This window comes from Cyprinus carpio, chromosome B3 (genome assembly GCF_018340385.1).
Source record: "Cyprinus carpio isolate SPL01 chromosome B3, ASM1834038v1, whole genome shotgun sequence".
In the NCBI taxonomy this organism is placed as follows: Eukaryota; Metazoa; Chordata; class Actinopteri; order Cypriniformes; family Cyprinidae; genus Cyprinus; species Cyprinus carpio.
This window is the reverse complement of record NC_056599.1, coordinates 1,337,662-1,359,727: the sequence shown is the minus strand read 5'-3', so window position 1 is coordinate 1,359,727 and position 22,066 is coordinate 1,337,662. Positions and strand designations below refer to the sequence as shown.

The 22,066-nt window shown below is 35.5% G+C and overlaps 1 protein-coding gene across 3 annotated transcripts; it reads right to left on the bottom strand.

Annotated features, from left to right (window-relative positions):
- Positions 1-1,927: 1,927 nt before the first annotated feature.
- LOC109055384 (ankyrin repeat and fibronectin type-III domain-containing protein 1-like) lies at positions 1,928-18,363 on the bottom strand. Of its 3 annotated transcripts, none has more exons than XM_042719411.1 (18): positions 18,052-18,363; positions 17,174-17,336; positions 16,889-17,081; positions 15,848-16,048; positions 14,150-14,263; positions 13,957-14,054; positions 13,773-13,863; positions 12,378-12,473; positions 12,215-12,302; positions 10,957-11,086; positions 10,749-10,871; positions 9,690-9,911; positions 8,706-8,872; positions 8,459-8,624; positions 5,824-5,983; positions 4,064-4,230; positions 3,797-3,977; positions 1,928-2,848 (listed from the first exon to the last, which is right to left on the bottom strand). In XM_042719411.1, exons 2-18 carry the CDS (start codon positions 17,321-17,323, stop codon positions 2,427-2,429), a joined length of 2,769 nt encoding a protein of 922 aa, XP_042575345.1. In that variant the 5' UTR covers positions 17,324-17,336; positions 18,052-18,363; the 3' UTR covers positions 1,928-2,426. The 3 variants fall into 3 exon arrangements, with proteins under 3 accessions (XP_042575345.1, XP_042575344.1, XP_042575346.1); XM_042719410.1 differs by having other exon boundaries at positions 17,174-17,333; positions 18,052-18,361; XM_042719412.1 differs by having other exon boundaries at positions 1,928-2,845; positions 17,174-17,333; positions 18,052-18,349.
- Between the last annotated feature and the right edge of the window lie 3,703 nt (positions 18,364-22,066).

Below are 22,066 nucleotides of genomic sequence, written 5' to 3'. Positions count from 1 at the left end.
GTCCATTCCTTGTGATGTTCACTCAAATTCTTGAATCGATTTTGCTTGACAATCCTCATAAGGCTGCGGTTCTCTCAGTTGGTTGTGCATCTTTTTCTTCCACACTTTTTCATTACACTCAACTTTCTGTTAACATGCTTGGATACAGCACTATGTGAACAGCCAGGTTCTTTGGCAATGAATGTTTGTGTCTTACCCTCCTTGTGAAGGGTGTCAATGATTGTCTTTTGGACAACTGATAGATCAGCAGTCTTCCCCATGATTGTGTAGCCTAGTGAACCAAACTGAGAGACCATTCTGAAGGCTCAGGAGACCTTTGCAGGTGTTTTGAGTTGATTAGCTGATTGGCATGTCACCATATTATAATTTGTTGAAATAGTGAATTAGTGAGTTTTTGTTAAATGCGAGCCAAAATCATCACAATTAAAAGAACCAAAGACTTAAACTACTTCAGTCTGTGTGCATTGAATTTATTTAACCCATGAGTTTCACAATTTGAGTTGAATTACTGAAATAAATGAACTTTTCCATGACATTCTAATTTATTAAGATGCATCTGTATATTACACTTTTATTTTCACTCACCAGCAGGTGAAGACTCGCTTTCCTCCGCCATATTCCCACACACGACTGAGACTTAAAGAGACAAACTCACGGAACTCACCACAAACACACAAAAACACCTCAAACCATGAACCGATATTACACATAATATTTCTGTATGTAAACAGGTACCCTAAATGTATATATATATATACTTTAGAATATACTGTAATCATTTAAGTGCATTTGATTTCTAATGTGTTCTGGTAATTATTATATAAAACTAATTTCTGGTAAACATTAGGTAATAATCACAGAGAAAACACTTAAAACATATATTTATTTATTTAACAAAACATAAGATACAAATAGACTTGTCTTAGATACAAATCTTTATCTTTACAATTGATTTTGTACAGTAAATAGCCTACAGTGGAATGATGCTGCATGGTTTCTATAAACCTGTAAAAACAATAATAATAACTTATACACAAATTATATATATTTCCACAGATAAATGATTCTCTTGCAGAGATGATTTGGTTTATTTTATATATATATATATATATGTGTGTGTGTGTGTATGTATATATATATATATATATATATAAAACCAGCATAACAACAGACCAACATCAAAGGTTTGATGGCCAGTATATTTTAAAATATTTATAAAGATACTTAATTTAGTTAATAATAATAATTATTTTTTTTATTATTATCATCATTTAAAATATTTCTAAAATATTTTAAATGTAAAATTAATGTAAATTTTTAAATAAAAAATAAAAAATCTTTAAAATTAATAAATCCATAAAAATGTAACATTCAAGTAGCCTAAATAAATAATTTTGAAATTAAAAAACACAAAAAATTAAAATCATAAACACGTAAAATTAAAACAAATATTTAAAAAAATATAATTAAAATTTAAAAATTTAAAAAATAATTTGAAAACATAGACAATTAAAATGAAAGGCTTATTCAAAATAAATAAAATCATAAAAACAAAACAAACCACTAAAAATGAATGAAATCATAAAAGCATAAAAACCAGGTAAATAAATAATTTCAATAAAACGTTTACTAGCAAAAGATACAATATATTACAAATAAAATAGGTTTAAAATGTACTATTTATATTTAATTTATAACATCACTATTGAATATATTTCATAATACATTATAATAATTTTCTGTTATTTTTGTGAGCATTGGTCCAGACTAGTGATGGGAGAAACAAACCTTTTTAAAGCTTCGAATCAATTGAACCAGTTGCTTCGCAAAATGATTCACTTGTTTTGAAACGCTCGAAACACCACACGCTGGTGACACCTGCTGGCCAAAACTGTGTCAAGGCAACAAAAACACATGCCAAATCATGCAAACCCAATGCCAGTGCTTCCTTTAGACTATTATTTATCAAATGCAATCAAAATAATAAAATACCATTAAATATGAAGTGTCTGTATAATTCGCGTTTTAAAAAATATTCATTATTAATTTGCAGGGCTTGTTTTGTTCATTTAATGGAGCGCTTGACTAAACAGGCCAGTAAGAGACTACTAACTACTACTCATCCTTTTAATGACACAAATGTCTCGTTAGAAATACTGATTGATAAGACTGATCTGAGATCAGAGACGCTGATTCAGTGGTTCACCACTGGGGGGCGATCTTAATGAACTCGCATGATTCACAGGTTTACAGAGATCGCCACTGAAACCACTGAAAGTTCTAAACGTTTCGAAACAGTTATGATGTAACAAAGCCTTGTTTACTGAAATCACGTGACTTTGGCATTTTTGTAAAAGTGCTCCGAACCACTGTTTCGAAACAAAAGATTTACAACGGTTTTGAAGCCTCATGAAGCAGTGACTCCATTAAACCGTTGATTTGACCCACTCCACCAGACTCCTGACCGGATGTCCCCTGTGGGTCACGGCGCTGTCCGTCGCTCCCGTCCTGTCATCCTGGTCCTGGTTCTGCAGATCCGGTTCTGGGTCGCTCCAGTCCAGCTCCTGCAGGTCTGCCAGACTGCCTCCCAGCAGATCCAGGCTCTGGAACAGGTCCATCATCTCCGTCAGCAGCTCCTGACCTTCGTCCGCAGGCATTACGGGATGTGAGGCGGCCGGGTCACTGAGTTCAGGACATGAGTGCATCTGCCGGAGGCTGTTTCCATGGCGACGGGTGCTGTTTCCATGGGAACGGGGCTCATCGGTGTAGTGTGAGGTGGGCGTCTCCGGACACGTGACCCCGTCTGTGACCTCCACAGGTGCGCTGACCTCTGACCCCATGACCTCTGCTAGAAAGAACAGGTAAAGCTGGGATTCTTCATTATTTAATAAAATCACATCTGGTTTCTGATGTTTGGTCACATCAGAGCAGCGTGAAACATTAATTTTTAACCTTTAACCTTAATTATGGTGATTATTTTCTGGTGATCGTTTCCTGTGACTGAAACCGATTGAAACTTGTAAACGCATTTTGTGTCTCATTTGCTGCAGAATAAGTTTTTGGGATTTATTTGCAGATAATATAGACAAGTGATGCTGTTAGATGCAATAAATGTGAACATATAAGACGTGCATAGTAGGGTTTAAAAATGATTTGATAAAATAGCAATAACTTAAGTAAAGGAAAGGAGTTTTAATAAAATCCTAAAAATGTAAAATTAAAATAAAGAATTCTTTAAAATAGTAAAATAATGAAAACACCTGTTATAATAATAAAAGAAAAAAATGAAACACTTACTAAAAAGAAATAAAAAATACAACTTTCAACTTAAAATAACATTTATAAATAAAAACAAAAATATTTTTTTAAAATTAATGAAATCATAAAAATTTTAAATTAAGTAAATAAATTATTGTAATATAAAAACAATAAAAAGCATTTACTAAAAAGGAAAAAAAAAATTAAGAAATTTAAGTAAAATAAAACAAAATAAAACATTAAAATGAATAAAAACTTTAAAAACTACATTAAAATTATAAAAAAAAAACATTAAAAACACTTTGCTAAAAAGGGACTAAATCGAGAAATTGACACATTAAAAATGTAAAAGTCGTTAATGAAAAGTCAAAATAAAGAACTTTTAAGAAAAATTAATTATACAAATGTAAATAATAAAGTCAATCCTAAAAATATAAAAACAAAATGAAATATTTTAAAATAAAAACAAACAATATAAAACACTTACTACGTGTATAATTATTAATGGAGCAACACAACTAATCTTCATCTCTCTCACCTGTTTGCATCTGTTCTAAAGTATGTAAAGCAGGGGGCGTGTCCTCATTAGCGGCTGATCTGATTGACGGTCGTGAGGTCATGACCCGCCCCAGAGGCACCGCCCCCTCTGAGTGTTTGGAGCGCAGCGTCTGAATGACGTCCATCAGCCAGCGGCTCTCGCTCCACAGCGCAGACAGACTCTAGAGAACACACAGCATATGAGAGAGAGAGTGTGTGTGTGTGTGTGTGTGTGTGTGTGTGTGAGAGAGAGCAGGTAAACACTCACCTGTGCCAGCTGTGTGACGTGTGCGAGTCTCTCCGTGGCCTCCTGCAGCTCCTCAGTGTCCAGCGCTTCTCTCAAAGCCTGCTGGGAAAGACGGACGTCCAGCTCCAGTCTGAGCCAGAGCTGACAGTACTGAGACAGCAGATCCCGCTCGTACGCCCACAGGTGCACTAACACACACACACACACACACACACACACACACACACACACACACACACACACACACACACACACACACACACATCAATCATCGAACACAAACATGACACATCATCTGTACGGAAAAACACTGTAAAATGCTTCAGTAAAACCCTGTAAATGAGATAACTGTAAGCTATATCAAATTATATTTGTGACCCTGGAGCACAAAACCAATCATAATTAGCACAGGTATGTTTGTAGCAATAGCCAACAATACATTGTATGGGTCAAAATTATCAATTTTTCTTGTATGCCAAAAATCTTTAGGATATTATGTAAAGATCATGTTCCTTGAAGATATTTAGTAAATTTCCTACCGTAGCATCAAAACTACTTGATTAGTAATATGCATTGCTCTAAAATGCAATCAGTTCAGCTCAGCAAGTCAAACATTGTGGTAACAAAAATCACAGAAATCCATCTGTGATAAAAAAAAGTGTTTCCATTCTGGCTAGGAGTCACCCTTAAATCTTAATCTCAATTCCACAGCCCATTTAAAGCAAAGTCTCTGATAAACAACAATTAAACAAAACAGACGTTTGATAAAAGGATGTTTGAGTGTCAGTCACTGAGTATAAATCAGTTCTATTGCTCATTTCTCTAGTAAATAACAAGATGTAGACACTGATGACTTGCCTGAGGTAAATGCTACACAACATTTTGTTTACAAGCTGTTTTAATGACATCTTTCCATGATTTAAACACTGATTGAGTGATTACATAAGGCATGAGATGTTCATTCATGTTTATTTTGCATTAATACTAGTAATAAAGAGGAAGAGATGCATTTATTGTTTGAATTTCCCCCAAAAAATGACATAATTTGAAAGTTGATACTTTGTTTCTTATCAAAAGTAACAATAAAACTGGAAATTTCCAGTGAAGTTCCACTGTTGCAGAGGTTAAAACAATGATTTGTTCGGTACATATGCGTACTTATTATTTAGGTTTTCTTTTTTAGCCGGTTGTTTGGGAATTTCTTAATCAATTTATGTTTCTATATGTTGTAATTTATTACATGCTTATGTATTTTTATTAGTTTTTAATGTTTATAATCTCTCTAATTGCAAGCAGTTTGTTGTGATGGGTGGTTGCAGTGGTCGGTGTGGTGCAACCTGGTGTGCCCCAGGGATCAGTTTTGGGCCCTTTACTTTTTAGTATTTACATTTTTCCACTTGGCCACCTTTTAAGAACACTTGGTCTTAACATTTACTTTAATGCAGATGACACTAAGATCTACATACATTCAAAACCTGATGTCAATGAATTTCTTAATCACTTTATGTTTCTATATGTTGTAATTTATTACATGCTTATGTATTTTTATTAGTTTGTAATGTTTGTATCGTTGAGGCAGTTTTAAGTATACTTAATATACTGTAATTGATTTCATTAATACTTTGAATTATTTTTATATTTCCAGCTTTATTAGTTGTAAACATTTTTGTAATTGTTTTGTGTCATTTGTATATTATATTAATTACAGAATTTGTTTTTAAACTAAAACTAAAAGTAAAAACAGTGTGCATGTGTGTGAGTGCAGCTGATCAGTGACTGACCGAGCTCAAAGTAGTGCATGGGGACGGTGAAGGTGTGCTGAGCTCCCTCTGCTGGACGCTGACGGGATCTGAACTCCTCACAGGGTGGCAGCAGGAGAATCACAGACACCTGATCGCCAACCTGCAGCAGCTCCTGCGTGTAGACACGGTACTCACTCGCCTGCGCCCACAAACACACACACACACACATTAATGAACACTTATACATTCAGTCTCTGCAAATGATTCAAAGCTTCTGAATCATCAGCGATGATTGCACAATCAGCAGTACAACGTGTCCCATGGCTGTTCCCAAATTTGACTCATTTGAATGTCTTGTTTTGAGTGTTTCTGCAGCCCTCTCTTCTGCAGTTGCTACAGTCTACAGGCCTCCTAAGACAAAAATAGGAGACTTTTCTGGCTCTCTATCTATACTGATTCTTCTTTATCTTGGTGCCACTTTTGACACTATAGATCACTCTATTTTAATCACCCATTTAGAGACTGTCTTTGGAGTTTCTGATTATCCATTGAAGATCTCTCTGATTGCAAGCAGTTTGTTGTGATGGGTGGTTGCAGGTCTAAGGTTGGTGTGGTGCAACCTGGTGTTCCCCAGGGATCAGTTTTGGGCCCTTTACTTTTTAGTATTTACATTTTTCCACTTGGCCACCCTTTAAAAACACTTGATCTTAACATTCACTTTTATGCAAATGACACTCAGATCTTCATACATTCAAAACCTGATGTCAGTGTGGCTGTGTCTTTACTTACTCAATGTTTTACTGAGATTTAAAAAAAATGGATGTCTAAACATTTTCTCTGTCTAAACAGTGACAAGACCAAAGCGATGCTTATCGGTTCACCTCAACAGCTGCACAAAGCAGAGTCTGTAACCTTAAGTGTGGATTGCTCTGCTTTACAGCTTCAAACTAAACTAAAAACATTTGGGGGTGATATTAGATGCCAACTTAACATTTGATCCTCATGTTTGTAATACAGTCAAAGCATCTTTCTTTCATCTCAGAATCATTGCCAAATTATGTCCCATGCTGACTTTTTCTGTGGCTAAAAAGTTAATCAACCCTTTTTTTTTTGCATATTGATTGCTGCTTTGCTGGCTGGAGTTTCAAAAGCTACCTTTTTACAATTGGTACAAAGTTCAGCTGCTAGAATTCTGACTAGGACCAGTGCAAGGGAGCACATTACACCTATCTTTGAAAAATTGCACTGGCCTTGAATAATATAGCTCCTAAATATTTGTCAGAGCGAACGACCCATTTGGACTACAACGCATATTTTCCGGGATTTGTGATATCACAAAGATCGACGAATGGGACGAGACCTGGTTGAGCTGCACTAGAGAAAGCAGTGAGTGTTATCACTGTCGTAGACACGCTAGTGTTCCCAAGACAGACGAGCTTAGAGTGGTTACAATCATCCAGGTTTAAATCACTCTCAAATTGATTTGATTTTAAACCAATATTTACACTGAAGCTCACAGGCAGCTATGGTAAGGGGCATGACATTTCCAGACCAGGTGCCGAGTGCTGTCAATCACAACACACACTGGCCCAGCTAACCAATCACAGCACAGACTGGCGCAGCTTACCAATCACAGCGCATTTCGTATTTCAGTAGGCGGGCCTTCATTTGATGCAGGAACTATTCCAGCCGTTCATACCAGACTGGGGAGAGAGGTGTTGTAATAATGTAAAATACGTGGAAAATATGTTTTTCAAACAACCTAGTATGAGAGCCTGTTCTAGTACACCCCCAAAACTAAATTAAGACCTTGTAAAAGAGCATAACAGGACCCCTTTAACTGTTCAAACAACTCAGCTAAAAACAATGGGTGATCAGGCTTTCTCTTCATTGGCTCCTAAATTGTGGAATTCCCTGCCCTCTGAGATTAGGAATGCAGAATCCTTTAGTGTTTTCAAATGGTCCCTTAAAACCTACTGTTTTAGGGTAGTTTTTATATGATTTGTGTGATTACTTTGTCTTTTATTATATTGGCTTTGTATTTTTTGTTCATTTTTTTACTGCCTATACTTTTTGCGTGTATCTATTAATTTAATAATTTTCATATGTATGTAAAGTGCTTTGAGATGTTACTTTTAAAGGCGCTATATAAAATAAAGTTTATTATTTACTCTTTCCCTGCCAAACACTGAATTTTCCATTATTCATGAGACAGCGCTTCCATGCCTAATAACACTGAATTTTCCAAGGTTTCTACAGTCTCGCTGTTATATGCTAGGGGGCGCTATTACGCATCTCCTGAATGAGTATAGAAAGTGCCGATCAAAAACACAGACCAGGAAGACACAGAAACAAGCGATCTCATATATATATGTATATGCATCAACACTAACCACATATAAATGAAAACTGCCTAATGTTATTGAGTGAAATGGCGATCCAGGAAGTTAAAGGGATACTCTACAACAGCTAATTATCATACAAAATGTTAAATTAAAAAATAAACACTTTTATAATTCAATAACTGAAAGCATTCAAAATGACACATTAAAAAAAGGAGAAATATTTAATTAGTTTAACTGCATGTCATGATCATGTGAAATAAAATCTCATGGGAGTTTGTAGCTAATGTAAAGCTTTGTGAATGTGTGTGTTGAATGAATCGTGCTGTTACCCGTTCCAGTGGGACATTGAGTTTGGTCAGCAGTTGAGTCACTGCAGATCTCAGCGCCTTCACGAAGTCCTCGACACCTGAGCTGTCAATCACAGCGTCATCCCCGCCCTCCTGACTGCCACAGGCCCCGCCCACTGCATGTTCCTGTAGCCACGCCCACTCCTCCCTACACATATACACACAGAGAGTCAGTGTGAATCAGTCAGTGTGTGTGAATGAATCAGATCAGGTGAATCTCCAGTCTGACCGTGAGACGTGTGGCCGGTTCCTGACGCGGCAGTGGCAGGGCATGTTGGGTAATCGCTGCGGGACCAGGATGCGGAGCTGATTCACTGAGCTGCAGAGCTTTAGGATGCCCACATACAGACCAGGCTGAGCTCTCTGCTGACTCCTCCTGTGATACGCCAGCATCTCCTGACACACACACACACACACACACACACGAGTAATTGCTCTGAGAAACAATTATGTCATGAAAACATGTTCTGTGATTGTGCTGTTTTTACATGATTTATAAACGTTTTTTCTTAGTTATGGAATGTTAATGAAACATTCCATTTAATCACTTTTAAACATTATGGGAACATTATTCGGAACAAGTAGAATTTTTTTTTACAAAATTTAGATGAACCAAACTATTTCAGGAATAAAATGTTCCATGAATGACGAATAAATAATGTTTTTGTGCAAACGCTTTGAGAACATTTTTAAAATAAGTTTATTTATTTATTTATTTCAGTTAAAGATAATTCTAGTCAAGTAAAAACATGTTTTTAAAATTTCTGTTTGAAGTCAAGTAAAAACATTTTTTTAAGCTTCTGTTTTAGTTACTATTATAAACCTAAAGCCAAATTCTTGAAATGTCTGTTTTAAAAAGACAGATCACCCAAAACTGATCATTCTGTCATCATTTAGTCATTTAATAGAAAAGCATATACAGAGAAATGTCTCACACTGTTTTGAAAGTCAATGGGTTTCACTGTTGTTTGGTTCCTAACCCTCTTCAAAACATCTTTATTTGTGATCCTCAGAAGAAATAAAGAAACTCGTACAGTAAATGATGACGCAAAGATCATTTTTTGGGTGAACTGTCTCTTTAAGGTTAATCTGTTTGACTCTTGATCAGTGACAGAGGTCTGACAGCAGAGGGCGACTCACTGTGACCCAGCTTTAGTGCGGCAGACAGACGGCTGTTTATCATCATCAGTGTTGATGTGTGTGTGTTGATCACCTTGAGTCTGTGTGTCAGCAGCTCTACGGCCGAGGGTTCAGGCAGCAGCGGCGTCTCGCTCTGGTTTCTCTCCAGGTTGCTGACAGGAAGCCAGCGCAGTGGGGGGTCAGACGGGGGCAGCGGGGTCGTGGCCTCTCTCAGGGTCACCAGCAGCATGTTCCCCTGCCGGTCCTTCAGCGGCTCGAAATACACCTGACCCAGATCCACACATCCCACCGACGCCTACAAACCAACACCACTGTCATTAACTACAACTAAAACCATTAAAAACACTGTTGCTATAAAACAAAATATTAAATCAAATCTATATTTATGTATTATTATTAAACATTAGTAGCTGAAATAAAATTAGTTAAAATATTTTATTATAAAATATTTATAAAAACTATATAAACATTAAAAAAACATTAAAAAAAACACTAATAAAAAACTAAAAAAAACTAACTAAAATATAATTGAAAAATATCAAAATAAAAACTGATTTACAGTATTAAAAGCTTCATAGACAAATAAATAACTAGTGAAAAAAAACAAAGTGTAATAAATGAATAAATGTTCATTTAAAATTTTAATAAAAATGACAAAAATAAACATTAAAAACAAAAACTGATAAAATAAGACCACAAAAGTACTCAATTTTAAATTAAATGAAAATTAAATGGAAAATAATTCTAAATATTAATGAAAGCTATATAGACATTTTTCAAAAATAAAACTAATAAAAAATATTCTAGTATATAGTAAACAGTATATAGTATAACGTATAGTATAGACAAGTATATACATTTAAAAAATATTTTAAAATGCTCAACAATTTCTAAAATGTAAACTTAAATTAAAATTAATTAAAAATTAGTAATAATTAATTCAAAATATAAAAAAACTATACAGAATTTTTTATCTAAAACTAATAAAAACAACAAAATAACTAAAAGTGTAACTAAAAAAAAATAAAAAATTTAAAATATAAAAATATAAACTATTTTAAAATATCACAAAATTACTAAAACTAAAATGAAATAAAATATCATTGAGGCTGTTCTCTGGATCCTCTGGTACCTGCAGCTGCGCTACGGCCCGCAGGAAGCTGAGTCTGTTCTGCAGCAGCGATGAAGACGAGGAGAGCGATGAAGACGACAGGACCTGCAGCAGCCGCGGCACCTGCATCCACGCACACGACAGCTGAGACACACACACAGAGAGAGAGACGTGAGGAGACACGGAGGAGGAAGACGGGAGGAACACTGCTGTGTGATCGACTCCTGACCTTACAGAACCACAGGAAGTCCTGCGTGACGGACGTGGAGCAGCTCTGGATCTCCACCAGAGGGAGCTGATCGTCAGCCGTCACCAGAACACAGTCCTTCTGATAGAAGACACTCGCCAGGTACACGCCTCTGCAACACACACACACACACACACACACACACACACACACACACACACACACACACACACACACACACACACACACATTACACACACACACATTACACACACACACACACACACACACATTACACAGAAGTGATGAAAGTTTAGCTTTTGTTTTCAAAACTTATTTTAATCAATGGACACTCCTAGTTTCTGTAAATTGAAAAGTGTTCATAATAGAAGTAATAATAATTCTATAATAATTATAACTAATATAACTAATAATTCTAATTAAAAAAACTTTAATAGCTGAATGTTCAATTTGATCAATTATGGTCAAGTGCAACCTTAAATTTAAAATAAAGAATATAGCAAAATATTAAATATTATTATAACTAAAAGTAAAATCATTAAAAGATTACATGAAAATTACACAACATATAAAATTAAAGTTAACGGAAATCAAATAAAATATTTAATAAATCCTTAAACTTATTTCAGCTAGTTGCCAAGAAAACATTAATTATTTTCAACAAAGTACTCAAATTTGAAATATTTCAAATTAAAGCTAAAATACTAAAATAACTCAAATTACAATTATAATAGAAAACTAAACTAATTACTAAAATGTTATTTTAAATAATCCAAAATGGGAAAAATAAAACAAATTCTAAATATTAATAACTAACTAAAAATTTAATTTTAAATATTGATAAAAACTACATAGACACATAAAAAGCATCGTAAAATAAAGAATGATGAATAAAATGAGATTAATAAAATAATTAATTAAAAAACATATATATAATTTAACTCAAATCAACAAAGTAAAATATTTAACAACTAAAACGTATTTTCATTTTATAAATGCCCATAGTATTTTAAGATTCAGTTAATTTCCATGACTTTTCCAGGTGTAGAAATCACACAAATGAGGCTTCCTCTCATATAGTCCAGATTTTCTAATATTTTCGACTCCTTCAAGAATAAACTTGAATTAATATCTTGACTTTTTAGCTGATTTGAAAGCATGTTTTGTCTGATTTGCTCTCATTTTGAGAGGCCTGGTTGAGAAGCGCTGACCGTACAGTGGAGAACTGAGTGATATTTCATTCCTGATTTGTGTGGATGTGAAGTCTGATGTTGCTCACCTCTGTAAGAGACGAACGAACCTGCTGGAGTGAAAGAGCTGCTTCAGGCCGCGAGACACAGACACTCTCTTCACAGAGCTCCTGCTTTCTGAAACACACACGCTGTCCATCATGACGGGTGTTTCAGTGTTTTATGTGTGTGTGTGTGTGTGTGTGTGTGTACCGCTGAGTGTCGGCTCTCTGATCTGCTGTGAGATTCTCCTGACGGCTGCAGCTGGATTCCTGCGTCTCACCGTCACTCCGCAGCACGAGCTCCAGCCTAACACACACAATGCAAAATACACTATGAAATATTATTACAATTCAAAAGAGCTGTTTTCTATGTGAATATCTGTTAAAATGTAATTTATTTCTGTGATGCGCAGCTGTATTTTCAGCATCATTACTCCAGTCTTCAGTGTCACATGATCTTCAGAAATCATTCTAATATGCTGATTTGCTGCTCAAGAAACATGTCTGATTATTAAATGTTGAAAACACACCAACTCCTTCATAAATTTGATAAAAAACACAGAAAAATTATACAACATAAAAACATCTGATGAATAGAAAGATCAAAAGCATTTGAAATACATTTCTTAACTGTCACTTTTGATTAATTTAATGCATCCTTGCTGAATGACATAATTATTTATTTCAAAATAATACCATACAGACGCTAAACTTAGTGTAGTGTAACTTGTCAGGGTTGGTAGGTAATTAATTCATGATGTTGATGATTATTATTATTATAAAATATTTATTCACACTGCTGCACACCTCCCCATAAAGTGATCTGTGGTGATTTATGGGGAAAAAAAGTGTAATAAATAAAAATGTCAAATCAACTGAATTCATAAACGCTTAGCAATTCAGTACTTTATTAAAATGTTAACATACTATATGAAATGTTGTTTTTTTCACCAATTAAATTTTTTCCCCAAATTCTGTATTTCAATTTTAATGGTTTAAAATTTTCATAATCAAAAAGCACATCTAATCAGTTGATTTCATAAAATTTGATCATTTATTAATTTATGTAATTAGAATTTATTATATAATTCAGTAAACTGTATATTCAATATAAATAAGTGGTCTATTATTTTAGTACTATTTTATTCATATTTGATCAATTTGAGTTTTAATCAATTTGAGTTTTTTTTCTCATATTTCATATTAGTATTTTATTTCATATTTTCCATTTTAATTTAATTTAATTAAATTTTTTATTTTATTTTTTACTTTAAATTTAGTTTTTGTAACTTTGTTTTGTTTTTTAGTCATTTTATTATTTTTTTTAATAGATCTATTTTTATTGATTTAGTTTCAGTTTTTGTAATTTTAGAAAATTAAGTTAAACTAAATGAAAATTAGAAACATCTTGACAACTATTTGGGAGAGAAAAAAAAAACTTTTTTTTTTTTTGTCAGTTAACAGTTATTTAATTTCAAGCAATGGTTTAAGTTGTAGTTTCAGTTTAGTTAATTATTGTAATCACTAACAATATCCCTTGAAAAGTCTGAAAATAACCCTAAGTATTGCATTAATGAGTGATATTACTCTGGTTCTCATTACTCACTGGACGGGGCGATGCACGGGGGGCTGCTGCTCACAAACGAACCCCAACCTCTGACGTTGTACGCACTGACCCGCACGTAATACTGCACACCCTACACACACACACACACACACACACACACGAGTCAGAAATATCACATCTATATACAGTATATTATATATCGATGAGTTTGTTTGTGTCTTACAGTCTGGAGCCCCGTGATGCTGAACTCGGGGTTTCGGGTGTCTGTGATGAATCCGGTGCCACACAAAGGATGAAAACACGACAAAGAGCTCCACTCAACTACACACACACAAACACACACACACACACACACACACACGGGTCAGTGCTGACATCATCAGTCACATGACGGCGGTCGCATGAAGGCGTCTCACCTCTGTATCGGGTGATGAGGCCGTGTGCCTGACCGGCAGGTTCAGTGACTTGCACACAGAGACAGCTGTCGCTCATCACCAGCAGGGTGGCGCCGGCGGGCGGCCCGGGCGGAGCTGAGAGAGAGAGACGGGTGTGTGAGGAGTCACATGACATCTGCAGTGTGTGTGTGTGTGTGTGTGTGTGTGCTATGAGGTCACCGAGGTCCTGACTTTTTTATATTCAAACATAAAATTTGTTCTCTGAATGACTAATTTGCTGATTAAAACTCCTTATATGAGTATCTGCATGTATAATTCAGTTTAGACAGTTTGCAAGAACGTTTAGCGTCTGTGATATGAAAACATTCGCTTGGAGACGTTGCAGAGTGAACGAAGCTTGAGAGAGCTGTGAGTGAGTTGCCAGATCCAGCTTTTATACGCATTTCTGGACTTGTCTTTTCTGTTTAAAGGGACAGTTCACCCAAAAACGCTGTCATTAATGACTCATCCTCACGTCGTTCCAAACCCGTAAGACCTTAAGATATTTTTGATGGAATCTGAGAGCTCTCTGACCCTCCACAGACAGCAATGATATTACCACGATCAACGCACAGAAACATAGCAAGGACATGGGTAAAATAGTCCATGTGACATCAGTGGTTCAACTGTAATTTTACAAAGCTACGAGAATTGAGGATTCTCCGAAGATGAACGAAGGTCTTACAGGTTTGGAACCACATTAGGGTGAGTAATTAATGACATAATAAATTTTGGGTGAAATAAGCCTTTAATTTGACACTTTAGAAAGTTAATAAAGTGGAAAGTTACAGTTTAGGTTAAGCGATATCTTTATCTTATCTTACTTACAAAAGATTTGAACTAATTATGGTTTATTTTTTATTTCTTTTTTGTTTTTTATTTTATTCATAACCATACTGAAAATAAGTAAATATAATTATATTTTCCTTAAAATGTTCTTCCTAAGATCAGGCCTTTTTTTTTTTCATTTTATATATAACAAATTTTAAAACACTTTTTTCTTCCTGGTGAAGATCAGATGGTCAGATCTGTTTTCTCTCAGGTACATCACAGTCAACGTAGTCCATATCAACAACAAAAATATATCTTGACTCCATATAGTGGTTATTTTGGGAAAGTCCCAGGTATTTTGAGCAGTAGGAATATAAAAAATATATGTGCTAATATAAAATTAAATTAAGTAGTAGTATAAATTGGTAAAATAAATCTATCTTTCGGTGCATTTTTACTTAAGTACATAAAAAATGGAGTACTTTTGTACGTATCTGTACTTTTACTCAAGTACTTGATTTGTGTACTTCGTCCACCACTGATGAGCACTAGACAAAGTTATCATCTATATATTAGCAATGGTTATTAATTAAAACTATAACAGTGATATGTATTATTGCATGAATAAAACAACTGATAAAATTATCCACCCCTAACCTATAGTAAAGTATAAACAAATTTTGATGCAGTAAATATGGTATAACTTAACAGTGTTCATCCCTCCAAAACAGAGAAAGCATCTTTGACAAACATCTACACGTCTGTCTCTTTTAAAGTGCTGGTGTATATAATGAGTTGTATTTGTAGGGGTTATTATAGCACAATCCTTAACCCCACCCCAGACCTCACTCATTTTAAACCCTGTCTATGGCCATGTGTGTGTGTGTGTGTGTGTGTGTGTTGTCGTACCAGTTGTGTGAAATCTGTCCCTCATGCGACAGTAAAGTTCCTGCCGCCGCGTCCACAGATCCACATTCTTCTGCACGTCTGTCTGTGACTGAAACTCCGCCTTCACTCTCAGCAGAAGCTCCGCCCTCCACTCCTCCAGCTTCTGCTCAGCCAATGACACCAGCTCGTCCAGCTTCAGCGACCAATCAAAGGCCGAGCTCACTGCGGCGGGACGGCAAGCGACATTTATACTTCATCAACCCACTGAAGGATGAAATCTGATGTTTTGTTTTTTTTTTTTTCACAAATTCCATGATTGCTGTTTTTAATTAATTTTGGATTCTGTTTTAATGGCTTAATTTTAATAATCAAAATGTCTACTCAACTAAATTCATAAAATTGTATGATTTTTTTTCTTAAATTACATTTAATTTTATTTTAATAATCAGAAAACATGTTTAATCAACTGATTTAAAACCGTTAAAATGTAATAATAATTATTATTATAATCTAATTTCATTTTAATTGATTACATTCGCAATTTATGAAATAATTTAACAACAATACTTTCTTGTTTCCTTCACATTTTTTTTCACATCTAACAATGTATTATTAATTATGATTTATTAAATAATTATAATATATTATATATATATATATCCATATTAAAACTTCATCAACAATAGGGTCATTTCAAAACTGTTTTAAAAATGCATGTCTAATCAATTGAATTTAAAAAAATCTAATTTTAATTAAATGTTGATTACACTCACAATTTATAAAATAATTTTTTTAAATTAAGTCTGTTTTTCACAAATCAAAAAGTATGTCTTATTTAACTGAAATAATAAAACATTAACTTTTATTAATTTATTATTATTGATGATAATTGATGATATATTGAAATTCGTTATCTATACTCTAATATATATTACATTTACAATTTATTACAATGTCCTATGACCATATTGTATGATCCAGTGTATGTCCCTGATGTTAGTGTGTGTGTGTGTGTGTGTGTGTGTGTGTGTGTGTGTGTGTGTGGGCGCGCGGGTCACTCACAGGTGGGGTTGTGTTTGGCTCCGGCCTTCACCAGCACCTGCAGCAGTGGTGCATTATGGGTAAGAGCAGCCACGTCCAGCGGCACCAGTCCGAGTTCACTGACGGCGTTCACCCGTCCGTCTCTCTCTCTGGATAACAGATGCTGGACCGCGAGCGTATCTTCATTCTCCAACGCATCCCACAGACAAGAGTACTAAACACACACAAACACACACACACACTCATGCAGACGGCCAAACATTCACTCTATATGTGTGTGTGTGTGTGTGTGTGTGTATTTCTTACCTCAGCCGGTCCTCTGCTCAGCCGCCTCCTCCAATCAGACGGCTCCGCCTCACTTTGGGAGGCCCCGCCCTTCAGTTTGAGTGACAGGCTCCTGTAGATGCGTTTGGGTGAGACGGGGCCGAGGGAACGCCTCCTTTGGGGCGGAGCCATCACGACATCACTACTGACAGAAAATAGGATCCTTCATCATCAGGTGATCACACACACACACACACACACACACACACAGTTCTTCACAGAGGAACTGCTGCACTTTCTCACAAGTGTCCGATTAAATGTTTATCTGATTATTTCTGCAAACATCAGATGATTCTCATCTTCCTCTTTCATTCACACACTTCCTGCTACAGCCTACAGTTAAACATAGTATTTCCTCATCCTCATATTCCTCAACACAAACACAGCAAACTACACACACACACACACACACACACACACACACACACACACACACACACAGTACCATCATCATTAAAATGATGACTTTCTAATGAGACTTGAGTGATTTTAACTATTTATTTTCATTTTCTCCTGTTATAAACCCAAACGTTGACGCGCTTTATAAACAATGTTGTTTACATGAGAAGAATAGTCTGAATATTTACATTAAAACTACAGTATTTGTGGCTTTCTCGACAGAATAAAGGTTTATTTGAACGTCGATCAAAGGTTTAGGATAACTTAGCTGGTTTATTCCGTCTTATTTATAGCGGTTATCAACATAAACAAAGAAAATATACAAATGAACCGACTAGACACATAATAGAAAATTATGACATAATAGAAAAACGACTATTCATTTAGGCTATTCGTCTAACATATATATTTTATTCAGGCTATCAGAGTTATAGATAAAACAGCCTCAGAATGGGTTTTACCGTCAGAAAGGAGCGCAGATGATTCTCCGTCAGTCTCCTGCGATGTTCCCTCGAGTCGCGCAGAATATCATCAAGTTAAACCTGGAGTTTTAAATCACAGTCTAATTTTATCGCAACGCATCTATTACCGTCGTTAAGACAAACTCTATTAATAACGCGGATGGAGAGGATGTGCGCGAGCTCTCACTCCCTCGGTGTCTCGGGGCGCGCGCACGCAAAGGATGTGTGTTTACTTGTTCTAGCACACGCAACGAGGACAAACGATCATGGCTTGTCTACTATCAGACTTGTATTCAGAGTTAGGGTTCAGTTAATTTGATCAATTGAAACAACTACAGAGTAAACCGCTCACTGAGCGCTCATTAAGCCACAGTGTGCTCAGAAGGTGCATGTTTTTGTGCATGTTGTCATTTTCATGAAGGTGGCGTGGGATCTCGCAGCCGCTCAAGCGGAATACTTTCTTTCTTTCTTTCTGTTTGTTATAAAGCACTTTCAACACAACTTTGACACAAATTAGTTCATGTACAATACAACTAGAATCAGACAAATCTACACCGCAACACAACAGACCTGTATGAAAGCATAAGATGACACAATACCATTATTATATCTGTAGATAACAGCTATTAGATGTTTATTGAGCAGACAGGCTACTTAAAAATTGGTAAAGAGGATGCATTTCTATCAGAAATTGGTAATTTGATCAGCAACAGCGAAGGCTTGATCACTTCAGTGGAACCTCATTCTAGGAACAAGGAGGAGACCGAGATTAATGGATCTTAGGGATCTATTTGGGTTGTAAATGGAGATTGCTTTTGAAAGATAAGATCGTGCTTGGTTATGTAGAGATTTAAAAACAAAGTTAGCATTTTAAAAGCAATTCTAAATTTGATTGGTAACCAGTTTAGTTTGTGTTTGAACCTCTGTCAGCATCCATGCAGCGGCGTTTTGAATCATCTGTAGACGCATTACAGAGGACTGGCTTATGCCACTGTATGGTGAATTACAGTAGTTTAAATGAGACTAAATAAACAAGTGAATATTCTGTTCAAACTGTTTGACAGAGAGTAGAGATTACTGGTTAATCTGTACATCTAGTTTAGTGAGAGAAAGTTTGAGAGCCCGATTTCTATTGTCAACTCTATTGTTAAAGTGTAACTGTAAGTCGCCTGTTGTCATCTGGGGAAGTGTTTTGTCTCTTGTCTCAAGTGTTGGTATCATGACTGTGTTAAACGTTCACTGTGGTTTCTGTAGACAAGTCGTCTCATCTCATCTCCCCCCACACAAGCTAAAAATGACAAACTTTGTCTCCCACACACACTCAAACCACAGAGATTCCAGTGCCCACACACTCTTCAAACTGCATTATTTCTACTGAAATGGTTTCTTATTTCACTTCTTTGGACAGGAGCAAAGACGCTTTGGAGCTTTGTGAATGATTAAATAATTAATAAAACAACCTGACCTGCGGTAACAACAGGAATTGGAACAACAGTCCCACAGGCCGGACACGTCTAGGCCTATTTATGAAGCCACATACAGCACTCATGATGAGAAATGACTTGTTAAAACATGAACAGGAAGTGGTTTTACTGCTGAGCAGAGTTAGCGGCCATGCACGTCTAAGCTGCAGTTGCTATAGAGATAAAACAGTGACTGCCGCTGCTAAACCACACTAAACTTACCGTCTGATACTTACAAAAACCCTGTCAGAATGGGTCACTTGTTGCATGATGGCTACATGTCATAGTCATAAATGTCAAAAGTATGTAAATGTCAAATTGACAAAAGTATAAGAATGTTCCGTTAAAGTGACATTTACCTTGATTTTTTTTCTCTTCACACAGTTATTCACCAACTTGGATAAACAAGGATGCATTAACTACAAGCTTGCTTAATGGCGAAAAAGACACACACACACACACACACACACACAAAAAGGGATTTTAAGAGAAAATCATTGTTGGCATTGGTATTAATAACACCTTACAGTATGTGAGGAGTTAATTTCAGAAATTGTTAGCACCTTTTATGAAAAATTATACCTGTTTGAGTTTAATTATGATATTTGTAAATCGTTTATTTTGGAATAAACTGTACAGTGAAAACCGGGATTCATCCGTGAAGAGAACACCTCTCCAAAGTGCCAGACGCCATCGAAATGTGAACATTTGCCCACTCAAGTCGGTTACGACGATGAACTGCAGTCAGGTCGAGACCCCGATGAGGACGAGCATGCAGATGAGCTTCCCTGAGACGGTTTCTGACAGTTTGTGCAGAAATTCTTTGGTTATGCAAACCGATTGAAACAGCAGCTGTCTGGGTGGCTGGTCTCAGATGATCTTGGAGGTGAAGATGCTGGATATCTAGGTCCTAGGCTGGTGTGGTTACACGTGGTCTGCGGTTGTGAGGCCGGTTGGATGTACTGCCAAATTCTCTGAAACACCTTTGGAGATGGCTTATGGTAGAGAAATGAACATTCAATTCACGGACAAAAGCACTGGTGGACATTCCTGCAGTCAGCATGCCAATTGCATGCTCTCTCAAAACTTGCGACATCTGTGGCATTGTGCTGTGTGATAAAACTGCACATTTTTGAGTGGCCTTTTATTGTGGCCAGCCTAAGGCACACCCATGCAATAATCATGCTGTCTAATCATTATTTTGATATGCCACACCTGTGAGGTGGATGGATTATCTCGGCAAAGGAGAAGTGCTCACTAACACAGATTTAGATAGATTTGTGAACAATATATGAGAGAAATAAGCCTTTTGTGTACATAGAAAAAAATCTTAGTGAGACAGAAAATTTCATGAGTTCAGCTCATGAAAAATGGGGGCAAAAACAAAAGTGTTGTGTTTATAATTTTGTTCAGTGTATATCATATAAGATATGAACTCCACTTTGTTGCTTTTTGTGCTTTTATGGCCTCCTTGCGTGCTAAACATCCCCAGATCCAGCATTTTGCTGACCTCCACAATTACACCATTTTTGGACTGTATTTCAATTCACATTTCCATTATTCATGGTTTCCAACACATACACAGCATTGTTTGTCTCCACACCGCAATATATTTCAACATCCAGCACATGTGGTCTTACAGTAGGCTATAGATGACAAACCCACTGTGCATTTTATCAGGCATTCAATCTTCATTAAATTATAGCGTCACTGATAGACTATCCATTTTCTCTCCTGGAGTCTCTTGGCAGTCACCTTTGCTTCTTGAATGCAGGTTTATTTATTTATTTATTTATTTATTTATTTTAGCAATGACTCTTCTCACCCATAGTTTTAGGTATTGTGCATGTAACTGAACTTAAGACTCATGCAACATTTGAACTGTGAAAGTGTGTGTGTGTGTGTGTGTGTGGGTGTGGGTCTGGTGTATATATATATAGTATATATATATATATATATATATATATATATATATATATATATATATATATATATATATATATATATATATATAAATATATACACACACACATATTTATATGTGTGTGTGTGTGTGTGTGTGTGTGTGTGTGTGTGTGTGTGTGTGTGTGTGTGTGTGTGTGTGAAAGATTCATTGATTTTCAACAGGCCAATTTTAAAATACAATAAAATGATATCTATTGTAATTTTATTTTATTTATATACTTTGTTATTTGCACTTCTGGTTAGATGCTAACTGCATTTCATTGGCTCTGTACTTGTACTCTGCACAATGACAATAAAGTGTAATCTAATCTAAATTGTTCAAACATTATGTACGTTGTGTACACAAATTCATATAAAATTAAGTGATTTTAGTGTTTTTTCATCTAGATGAATTGACTGTAGCCTTAAAAAAAGTCATGTGGTGTGACCATGATTTATATTAAAATTAATCTATTTCCTTAACATGCTTAACATTTTTTCTCAGTATTTTTTAAATAAATACGTGTTTAGAAAGAAAGTATTTGCATTTCCTTTGAGTTTTTGTAAATAATTTTCTCACATTTTTGTTCTACAAAACCTCAGATTCC